The sequence below is a fragment of the Dipodomys spectabilis genome, unplaced genomic scaffold (assembly GCF_019054845.1).
Source record: "Dipodomys spectabilis isolate Male_0828 unplaced genomic scaffold, ASM1905484v1 ptg000288l, whole genome shotgun sequence".
Taxonomy (NCBI): Eukaryota; Metazoa; Chordata; class Mammalia; order Rodentia; family Heteromyidae; genus Dipodomys; species Dipodomys spectabilis.
This window is the reverse complement of record NW_024870965.1, coordinates 2847389-2859814: the sequence shown is the minus strand read 5'-3', so window position 1 is coordinate 2859814 and position 12426 is coordinate 2847389. Positions and strand designations below refer to the sequence as shown.

The 12426-nt window shown below is 38.7% G+C and overlaps 1 protein-coding gene across 1 annotated transcript in view; it reads right to left on the bottom strand.

Moving 5' to 3' along the window:
• The window catches only part of Dennd1b (DENN domain containing 1B), a 158170-nt gene that overhangs the window by 46530 nt on the left and 99214 nt on the right, over nt 1–12426 (bottom strand). Inside the window, exon 13 of the mRNA XM_042701274.1 lies at nt 9098–9199. Coding sequence (XP_042557208.1) covers nt 9098–9199 — 102 coding nt within the window. The remainder of the gene's footprint in view (nt 1–9097; nt 9200–12426) is intronic.

Here is a 12426-nt window from a genome sequence, read left to right as displayed (position 1 = left end):
TTTTTCACAAACATATTTTCTCATTTTCATACAAATACCTGAGACTAGAAATCACCCAGTAGGAAATAGGGTTTCAGTTTGGTCTTTTGGTTGTGTTTTGTTTGGACTCTTTTCTACATGATTCCAGCTTTTACAAACTACATCAAAAAGAGGCTTTCCTTGGTCTAGTCTAGAAGGTTCCAGCTGTCAGTAGGTCTGAGGTCACCCCTGTTTCCCAGAGACAGAAAGACAGAAGTAACTGTCTCTACATGTGAAAATGAAGGCTCACAAATAGTCTGTGTGAATGAAATTGCTTCTGTAAGTCTGCTTTCGACCTAAGGATATTAATCTGACAGGAGATGCTGGTGTCAGCCCATGCTGTGTTCCTGGAGTAAATTCTCACCGGTTCCAGGGCCCTTTCCAGTGTTAATTAGCTTTTAGCAGTTTTTATCTATAAAATCACGGTGTCTCTTCTGCACTTTTTTTCTCAGGACCTGGTCTGAGAAACAGCATTTCCTGCTTTCATTCAAAACTACATTGTGTTAGAGAATAAATGTGCGTCCTCCCATGAAATTCTAAAGGATCTCAACCACACACAACTCTGAATTCATATGAGTGTTTAGTTCCTTAGTCCTACGGTTATTACGACGCATCCTACTGTACTGAAACAGTGCCATCATTTTCTCTTTGTATTTGTAAGAAAAGTAAACCAGCGACACCTCTAATGGCTAAATATTACCTCAGAACTGGTCTGCTTTATTGTTTTTTAGATGCTTTTGTCTGTGAATAAGTTTTTGTCTAATTGGGTACATATGGTGCCAAAAATGTTAAAACGGTGAAAAGAAAGTGCAGAAAAACATTTCATCCTTGCTCCTATCAAATGTTTAAATTCCTTTCCTGCAATGAGAACGGGGCCTCTATGCACCCCTGATCCAAGGAATTAGAAGCCGGATTTTAACACACAGGGAGTTTACTGCAGCCTGAATAATATTACCACTAATCCTCCACTTTTACCCTCTTTACACTGAAGCTCCGATGAATAAAAACGGGGCATTACAAAAGTAAACAGAGAAAACAGGGATAAATTAAAGAGTGCAAGCCACGTGCACGCAGTCTGAGTAATGAGGTAATTATGCCAACGGGAAGACTCAGAGGTGGGTTGTTTATCAGAGGGGCAGCACATTCTCCTCTTTCTCGACTTCTAGAAGCATCTTTATGCTGAAAACAAACAACGGCTATGCCTTGACATTCAAATTATTTTTCAGGACCACAAACAGAAACATTATGCTGCAAGAGAAATCCAGTGTTCACGAGTAACACTGAGGTGGCCTGCTCAGCCCGGGCCAGGCTCACTGAGGGAAAAGCACGTCACTCCGCGAGGCTGTTCTGGAGACTGTTCTGGAGACGCCGCAGCGTCTGCCGTGGGAATTTATCCTTTCTTTCTCACAGTCAACTTTTTTAAAGAAACACAATGAACACTTATCTGCTACTACAACATATTTTCTCACAAGACTCCATTTGAGGCCTAACAGAGTGCCTAAATTAGCTATCAAACCCTACCCAGGATGGCACCATCTACCACCACTTCCCCTCCAGGGGGAGTTTCTAATACGAAGATGTCCAAAAGCGTTCTCATCTCCACCTGCCGTAACGTGGGGTCTGAGGCGTCCCCGGAGGTGGCCACGTCCAAGGCCGTTCCGGTTGGCGGTGTCCCCCGCGGTCTGGGGAGCGGGTGTCTGAGGGGGCCTCCCCGAGCAGCCGGCCCGCTGGCTTGCAGGGCTGTGGGAAGCCGGCCCTTCCTTTGCTCTCCTCTCTGCAGCCCCCACGCCTCCGCCGCCCGTCCACGCCTGCCGCAGGCCCCAGCAAGGGCGTCATCCAACTTGGGCTGGAAACTCGGGAAGTGCAGGCAAAGGTAAACCTTTCTTCCTCGTCAGCTGTGTGCCTCCGGTGTTTTGTCACAGTAACAAGAAACATGCCACTCCAGCGCAAGGTCAGGGCCGGGCCTGTCCAGCTGCACTCAGAGGAACATGCGGGTGCTTCTCAACACGGCCCCTTCCGCTTCCCCCCGGGGCTGCCAGCTCTCTCTCTCCTCTCTCTCTCTCTCGTACACACTTCAAATCTCTCTGCTTTTCTCTGAACTTTTAACCTTACCAGGATCGAGTAATGATTGCTCTCAGCTTGACCATTGCTTCTGTTTTTTGTCTGCTTGAACTCAGGGCCTCCTACTTGCTCAGCTGGTGCTCTACCACTTGAGTCATACTTCCAGTCCAAGTTTTTGCTAGTTATTTTGGAGGTGGAGTCTCTCAGGCTTTTCTGCCCAGGTAGACCTGAAACATGATCCTCCAGATTTCAGCTTCCTGAGGAGCCACAATTATAGAGCTACCAGAGCCCAGCCTGCTTCCCTGCATAAACCTACTCATCTTCAGGACCCAGCATGATATGTTTTTTGTAACTCGCAGTGGTTGCATTATTGCTGTGCTGAAGATGCCTTCACTGAATTTCCAGTAAAATATCAAAATGGCTCTTACCTCAACTGCAGGTCTCACGTGATCACCCAGTCTATCTCTGCCCTTGGGTGTATATAAGGCTAGTTCTTAACCAAAGCTAAGGGCCTTCTCTTCAGTCCTGAATTAGCCACCCTCATTCCCACAGCAAAATCCCTTACATTCGGGTTTTTTCCCATCTCCTCACTAAGGTCGCCTTTGCTGGAAGACTTCCTGACACCCTGAGCTTAGATGGGGCCAGACAAAGCCGACCTGAGCGCGTGGACTGGTGAGAACGCAATCTCAGCGCTGCTAAGAGATACTCACCCCGGCTTCCGGGGAGCAGAGATGACCAGGACGGGCAGTCTGCGTGTGACCCCCGCCCCTACGTTCTGACAGGTGCGCCTTTCACCCCACCCCGCAGCTCCCTGGCTCTGCAGGGTGACCCGGACAAGGACCGCCACCGGGAAGCAGGAGATGGATGCATAAGCTGAGGGTGGCCGTGGCCACCTGAACAACTCTCCTCTTAATTACTGTCTAATACGGAAGCAAACAAGTATCTGAGGATGGAGTTAGGTCCACCTGTTACAGCAGCTAAGCCCAAACCCTGTTTGTTTGAGGAAACCAAGGAAGCGCGAGCGATCTGGGGGCACTAATACAGACCCGCTGCTGGCGGGGCACTGGCCCCGTGCCCCTGCGGTGCCCTGCAGTCCGCCTCCGGTGCGGCTCTCGGCATCAGGCTCGCGCCAGGCCGTGAGCGAAACCTGCCCACACTCAGGGCTGCTCAGCCTTCTGCTAGACAAGGCTGTGCCCGGGCCCAGGGCGTCGTCCCCAGCCTACACCAGCCTGCCCCCCCCCCCCCCCCCCCCGTCCAAACCACGGCTCCCTCCTCACCACACCCTCCATGCCTCCCTCCTCTCCTGGAAACACCTGCCCTAACTGGCGATTCTAGCCAGCGTTCGTTAACCAAGGCGCCATGTAGAGCCATGTAGAGCACCTTGTCCCTCACGGATACTCCCAGCTCTTAGCTCAGGACGGGCACACCGAGGTGCTGGGTAAATACTTGAATAAACGAATGACTGAATGAGTGAACTAATGACCAAATTAATCCTCTGTCCCAGGGACAGTTTTATATCTACTCCTCTAGTTTAAGTAGAGTGTCTGTGATGGACACAGGGAATAGAATTCATCTCAAAGTTCATCAGGATCCAAGTGTGTTACAACACACACACACACACACACACACACACACACACATACACACACATTAATCCTTGAACATGAAGAAGTCACGAATTTAAAGAACTAGAATAAGTTGGAAATAATTTTATAAGCCAAAAATCAAGACTTGCCTTCTTTAAAAAATTGAGCAGTAAGAGAGAAGCATGCTATTCAGATAACATAGGAATGGGAAGGAGAAGGGTTGGTAATTTCGTGTGAAATAAAAAGCCATGAGAAGCCAAGGACTTCGTGAGCACTTAATAATCACTAAAAGTAGCAAATAGTGAATTAACTTTAGAAATGTCGAGCAAAAAGGGAGAGCTACTCACTCAAGCCTGGTCGGCACTGTGGGGGTTTCTCTGATTCTGTTGAGAAAAAAATAGCAGATCTCCGAAATGTGTGGAAGCACACTAAATGGTTTGGATTTTGTTTGGTTTGGGGTTTGGTTTAAATTCTTTATTTGAAGTACCAAGAAAACAGCAGGGAAATAATCACATCTATATTTTACCTAGAAATCAAAACGCACCTTTGCAAATAACCCCGTCAAATACTGGCGAGGTCACACAGACTCTTATCAGTGTGCAGAAGACAGCTTCTCAACACCACACTGCTTCTCCAGACACAAGCAGGAAAGAGACATCGTATTCATAGTTTAAAAAAAAAGAAGTTTACTTTAAATGTGCTTCCAGTGCTTTTCCTTGCATTATTATGAAAATATGCTTACAGAATATTCTAAAAGGTTACTACAAAGGGGGACTTTAAAAGCAAACTTCTATCACAGGAGAGAAAAGCAGTGGAACGTCATTTACTGGGCACCTACTGTTTACACAGCACTGCACCAGGGCCGGGCCTGCGCAGCCAGACCCCAGTCCTGACACCTGGGGGCTGGGTCCATAACTGCATCTCAACAGGGGCCAAGTGAAGGCCACTGGCATCTCCTCCAGGCAACTCTGTGAGCTAAATAATAACACAATCTCCAAACTATGCCCCGCGCTAGGTAAAACTGTATTCTCTTCCCAACGTGACCACCCCCCACCCCGAAATCTGTTAAGGACTTCACTTACTATTAAATATGATAAGGATTGAGCTCGAGCTGTGTCCAATCTGGAACTAATAAAAAAAAAATACTCTTGGGAGCTTTTCCTTCCTTTATAACATTTATTATGACATTTAACATGTTAAACCTTCGTGTTAAATTAGAGGAAATAGTCAATGAATGAAATGTACTTATTGACAATTGGCATGGTCATAAGGGTTTATATACTCTAATATTGTATTGAAAGTTGGCCTTTAAACGTAGTGAAATGACCCATTCTTTTTCAAGTTTATTTCCAAGTCAATAAACTTGCTTAAACGTAGATAGCCAAAAATCTTATTGAAAGTCAAAATTTTAGGAGTGTTTTCTTAATCACTTCAAGTGATTCAGAATAACGTGTAGCTTTTTTTTTCTCCTCACACTAAAACAGTCTGCACTTCTTCTATTTAGTATTTCAAAACTACACTATAGTATGTAAGATGTATTAGATATGACCACTTGATAATAGCATCTTTCTAATGCTTAATGATTAAAAATTCTTTACACCAAACACCACCATCCCGTCACAGACGGTGAATTTGTAACACCTTCTGAATATATGCACTCACATTAAGAAACAGAAATTAATTATTTACTTATACATAATGAAATGCATTATAAGATAAAAATAAAAATGTAAAAACGGTGCTGAAAATCTTAATTTACATCAAACAGATCGTTTCACAAGACCAGAATGCTGAATAAGATTCTGTATTAAATTTTAAAGAAGTTAACTCGTTACATTGTCTAGGATCTGGGTCGGAGATGGGAGGATCATTCTGACACACTAAAGCTTTACATCATGAACAGTCAACATTCAACCCTTACACATCCACACCTCATACAGGGAGAACCCATTCTGTCTACTTTAGACTGTGTTATTTGTTCAACACTACTTGAGTTAGAATTGCTTAAAGTCCATTAAGCAATGTGGGTCAAATTCACCTTTCAGGTGTCATTTGTAACCTGCTTCTGAATATAGGAGTTAGTTTATCACTATTTACCTTAATATTCTTAGGAGAATGACCTTCCTAAATCTTATTCGACTTTTAATTATTAATAGCTTAATTTTCCAGTAAATCAGTCTCATCCTATTTATTTTTGAAATATTAACAATTCCCAAAGGACTTCTTAAAAAAATGTTAATGATAAAAACTGAAAGGAGCAGTTAAGACTTAAAATGAGCTTAGGAAAATGGTATTGCAATTTATTATATAGTTCAAACTAAATGTGTGTATATACTTGGGATGGAAAGTTTCAATAGTGCATTAAAATGAACTCATTTGAGATTTCAAATGCTATATTTGGTTCAATCGGTTCGCTTACCCCACCCTCATAAACACACTACAATACCACTAACTTTGATTGATAGTTATTGAGCCCTGAAATTTATTTTTGTATTTAAAATACTCAAACTACATCATGTCTTAAGACCTTTACGTGGCATTGTCACTAAAAATACAACATAATGTAGTTACAGACAAAATTTACAAATATGTATTCAAATGCATCTACTGCCTTCCAAAGTTATTCTTTGTCATCATATAAAAATTCTCAGTAGCAAAGCTTGAGACTTATTTTAATGACACAAGTCTTGAGTGAAATGATGGAATCGAAACACAAGTGTTCTTGTCAGAAGACAGGAAGAGAGTTTTTGCCCCTCCCTTAAGGAAAACAAAGGATTTTCTGAAAGCTTTGTCCTGATTTATTTTTCCAATTTTAAATACCTTAAGAGTAGCGGAACTGCTACTGGCATGGTAGTATTTCTAACAGTCAATAAATCTAAAGTATTATGTGTGAATATTGGAATGGAGCCATTAAGAAGATTACAGCATGCAACCCTGCAGAGGGTTCCCAGGAAGAAAGAACCGGTAACTCGGGACAACTGTGACCACTGACCCCGCGGCAGCCTGGACCACTGGCCAGGCTGACACAGTAATAAAGTACACATGCGGAGAAAGTCTCCTGCCTGCAAGCGGAATTGAAATGCTCCGGTGCTTGATTTAAAAGGCCCTCCATTTAAACCTCAGTTAACTTATTAAACAATCAAACAATACCAATAGTCATATTTTTCAGGCTTCACGTATACTTTATTAATGCAAACCACATGCATGATTCTAACACATCTCCCTTAAAACATCTGACATTTAAAAACTACGCAATCATACACTTTATCCACATTTCTTCCAGAGCGATAGGAGACAGCTTTGGAAAACTGATGAAAAAAGCTCCATTTATTAGAGATAGGTTACACAATCACCTCTAATACCTTGTAAATTATCTCATCCTTTGAACAAAGCAACTGAGCTCTAGCTCCAGTGTTGTTTTGATTTCTACAGCATTGAAATTTGTGTCTAAATCCTGGCCTTCAACTTAAGGATCTATGTATAATTCACATCTTGCTGTGCTTCTTTTGACATATATATATATATATATATATTCACATATATATGTATGTGTGTATATAAATATTGTTTACAAGTAAATGACACCATGGTCTCTTCTGTCACTGTACACATAAAAATTGGAACATTTTATGAATGTTGTTTAACTTCCCAAACTATTTAAATAAATATCTTTATTATCAAACTAATTCTACAGAAAAAAAAAACCTCTATCTTAATTTTTAAAAAAAATCTTGAAAACATACAATTTTAAGGGTTTTCAAGGAACCATCTCACAAAGTCTGTCTCCCAAAATATCCATATCACATACACAAAAGCCGAATGCCTTTCTCTCTCCTTTTCTTTTCTTCTTCTTTCCTTTTACTTTTGAAGAACTATCTCTTCTCCTTAAGGCAAATACACCCATAATATGCATCAGGAAGACATTTTTAAAAATTGGGATTCTATTTTCATAGTTATTTCTCTTTTCAGTGAAGAAAAGTTTCACAAATTTCTAAATGAATAGCTAATCATTTCTAGGAGTTTCTGACAATTTTTTTACACTAAGTTGATGTGGCCACAATAAGTAAAAAAGATAATGTAATTGTTCACTGGCCTAAGTTTGGATTTGTTCATAAGCACAATGAATTTTGCTAGAGTCAGATAGGGTATTTCATTTTAATGTGTTTTGAGTCAGTAAGAACTTTTAAGTTATTTGGGGAATAAATAAGATTTTGACTTTTAAATCATGTTTTTCTATCTTAGCCATAAGAACAATCAAGGCTAGGATTCAAAAATTTTTTAATTTGGAGCTTTAAAATGTACTTCTTTAAGTTCCTTCAAAATGGCTTTTAAAGTATTTGCAATTTACAGAAAAATATTGTTAATTCCCAAATCTTAAGAAGAAAGAACGAGGAAAGAAGAAAAAATGAATGCTTTGGTTTTTAAAAAAATTATTATAAGCTTAGAACTCTATTATTAGGATATTTATGAACAACAATAAAATGTGTATACAGAAATAACACTATCATGCATTTATTTTTTTAATTGTAAAGAAGAACAGGGCAAAATAACTGCATTTTTTTGGAGACTATTTAACATGAAATACAGAATATGCCATTATAAGCTACTCTCTCTCTCTCTCTCTCTCTCTCTCCTCTGCAAGATCAAAGACCAGAAGGGAACTGGCACTTAATTTATCAGCCTTTACAGACAAAAGACAGTTTTCGTCATTTCAAAAGGATCCGATGTCTTTTATGACAAACTGGGTTTTCAGTTTAATTTACAAATAGAATTCTAAGTAAGCAGTCTTTGCTCTGCCAAGGCAAATGACACACAGTATAGGTTTTCATTCTTGCAGCCCTCAGCAGGAGAGAAAAGATTAAAATAAAACTGAAATAATTTAGAGAAAACAAATAAATGTTTCAGAAAGTTGGGAGAGATCAAAGCCAGAATTTTCTGACCCCAACTGTACAAGCATTTCTTATTATATTGACCACTACCACCAGATCATTAATTAAAAGGAAAAGCGCTGGCAGGTGGCAGGGAAGCAAAAGCCGATAATTGGCCCCCTTCTTCTCCCTGCCTTCAAAACCTCTCTCATTCTTTTGCAAGACATGCCACTAGGCAGACAGCAATGCCTACTTTGTAATATAATGATTAAGATGAGATGAAGAGGCCTGCATTTAAAGAAACGCTGCCTAATGAATGCATCTAGCTTCTTAATTACGATCCTACTTTTACAATAAGGAATATGGCGTTCCATTCAACATCTCCTCAACTGCCAAAAGGTAAAAAGTATTAAAAACAGAATCGCCATTGAGTCCTCTCTCCCTGTTGTACCACATCCAATCTTTTAATTTCAGATTTTTTTTTTTTAAGTAACAAAAATGACTCAGTTACTTTGGGGATGGGGGTGAAGGCGAATGTGTACAAAAACCACACCTGAGACTTACCACATCACTCGGGAGGTTGCTCAAGTCATTAAATGGGGATTCGAACGTGTTTGTGTCGACATTCAGCAAAACCACGTCTTCCAATGACTTATTTCTCACTCTCTGTTTAAAAAGCACAATGATAAAAAAAAAAAATCTTATTTTCCTTAGGAAAGCATGATGAGCTTGGAAACATACAAAAAAATCATCTTAATGCATCACTTTTAGGAGTATCCTACAAATATAAATGACTCTAGAAACGAAGACTGTTTATGACCCATCCAAACAGATGTGTAGTAAGAATGCTTAGAGAATTTGTTCAAACTAACTACCAAAGAAACATCATAATAAAGACTTATTAAATAGTCAGTGTTGTGTCAAACCGTAAAAACATTTATAGCCTTTAAAATTGATCAATTGAGTATTAATCCCATGATAGAGGAATTTATGCCCAGATCTGTATTGACCTCAGCGTAAATTATATTGAATAAGGACAATGCAAACCAATAACTATGCCTATAGTATCAAGTACATTTTAAATGAATGAACATTTTCTCTTGTAATAGGTATGCACTGATGAGGACTGGAATTGGCATAAGAAAATAACAGGATACGAATATGGGATGTGTTAGTAGGAACTCTCCTTACATGAATTTCAAAATAAAGAATTAGATTCAATAGCTGATCAAATCTTCTCTTTGGTCTAATTTACTTGACAGTTTAGTCAAAATTGTCCAAGTATCTCAATGTGTCCACAAAGGATAGCAAATTGATATACTACTTAATTTTTAATCCTTACAAAAAAGAAAACTTACAGTTTATTTTTCCTACTTAACATAAATCATTGGATTCCACTGTCTTGTTGAAATGATAGCACACAGTATTATTATTCTTCAGTTAGAAGTAATGGGCTTATTAGCAAAATATGTCCATGAATTCAGAATTCTGTAATTGTGTGTGTCAATTAGCAAAAGATCAATAACTAATTTCAGGGCCATATTTTTAAGTCTACTCGAAGAACAAAAGTCATGTTTGACGATTAATTAAATACCTTAAATTTTAAACTGGCTTAATGAATTATTCTGTACTAAGTTGTCTATGACTGAAATTGCTCTGATCCATTTAGAACTTCAAGACTCAAGTCTTGGGCAGAATGTTAAATTTGCTAGGGAAATGGTCATTTAAGTAAGGGATAGTTATGTGCTAAGAGAGCCATAATGTCCATGCAATGTGTGCATTTTGGGGGATGAGGGTGTGGTGGTTTTAAAACTTGATCTGGTAAAGGACACTGTGGGTATTACGAACTTAAAAGATAACAGCAGAGACTCATCTCTGGTGGTGTTGCTGACACTGCTGCAGATTCATTTACAAATCCCCTCCTTCTTTCCCTTCCATGTGCACAGGTATAACAAAGGTTCAAATCCACATATATGCGAACATCTATATGCTAGCTAAAGTGTAATTAGAATACTTACAGTAGTGCATTACTGTGAAAAAAAAAAACTATGTCATAACTCAACCTCCTCTTTGATTTTTAAGCTGGCCTCATGCCAGAAACTATAAAGAGAACCCGGGAGGCTGGATTCATGGCTGAGCTGAGTTTGCACATCTAACCCAGGACAGAGACTACATGCCCCCAAATGTTTTGAGATTATTATTCTATCATTAAAGTCTGAATAATCAGATGTTAACGTGAAATGTATACGTTTTCCAAATTACCTTTAGTTGTACAAAGTCCAATAATAGTTGAGTATCAGATATTGTCTACATTACTACTCTATAAGAATAAAAATGTATTCATTTTCAATCAACCACTCAATAATCCCTAAGGTTAAAACAGCCTTAAGTGAGCAAAACAGGAAAAAATAGTGTGCAAAAGATTTAAATATTTTCCAAAGAAAATTTGGGCTGCTAGCAGCATGCTATGCAGTTTTTTTTTCCTCCTTAAATAGGTTTCAGGTATTTTTTTTTTTATTCAATTCTAAATAGGTGTGGGAAGCCCTAAAGCACACCTCCTAACTCTGCGGCATATTTTTTCATCTCTCACAGTTATGTGACCTAAATTTGAAAGTGTAAAATAAGGGGGAAGTTGTTGTTTTTCTTTAAAAATAAGGAAATATTATTAAACACACACTGAAAGAACGTGTCTAGTATTTCCGTCTATAAGTAACCCTTCCACACAATGTGGACCCAAATAGACATTATGTACACTCATGCCAGGACATGACCCAGGGCCAGCAGTCAGATGCCCTTGAGAAACAGGCCACATCTCACCTGCAGTCCTGTGTACAGGACAGCACACGAGACAAACCTCCTATTTGTAGTGTTCACTAAATTTGTAGTGTTCACTTGGCTCCGTGCCAAGTCTGCTTTCAGTTCATCCTCAGTCTAGTGTTCAGGGAGAACAACAGCTTTCCTTTATTTTAAAAGTAAATTTGTATTTTAAAAAGAGGTTTTTTTAAAAAATATCCTTCACTCACAGGTACATAAAAGTATATGAAAGAAAGATTTCAAGGAACATTAATTTCATGTCTTACAAATGTTGTGTTTGATCGGTTTTCTAGAACTGCTAATACATGCTGAAACTTGCTTGGCCAAGAAAGAAGAAAGAAAATATTTTGATTTTTCTTTTAAAGAATAAATCAGTTGTAATTACCAAGTACAACATTAAAATTTCACTCAGCTCAGTCTCTCATTGAACAACATAAATAGCTAGAAGATATATATATTTTTAACCAGAAGGTACTTATTGTAAAATTAACAGCGCTAAGATGACGTATATCATCTCGTAGTTGATTAAGAGAAAGTTACTAAATGGTAACAACTGACTTAAAAGAATTCCTGGAGTTCCAACTGCACCTTCTCATTCACTACCAAGCCAGATAAGTGAAATAAAACTACTAAGAGTCTTGAACATACTCAGCATGTAAAACTACAGAGATTTTTGCCAATTTAATCCTGGCTCCAAAATACTCCCACTCAAAATCAGGAGCTCATATATGCTTTAATGGACTTTATTTCCAAGCTAATGCTTTCGAAAGTAAATAATTCTTAAATTGTCTCCTTAAAAAAATTAGCTTTCTTTATAATAAGCAGGTTCTATTTAATAAATATGTGATTGACATAAGTAAAACATGTAAATATATAGCTTTCTAAAGTAGTTTATAAAAACCCAATGATTTGTTTTAAAAATTGATTGAAAACTATTTTGCAAAAAACAATAGCACAATGCCAGTAACTTAAAGTATTTATTTCTACAAGAAAATATATTATAAAATTATAAGCCCTATCAAATACATTAAATACAGAAAGATACAGATGCAAACATGAAAAACAAAGTTTGATGACTT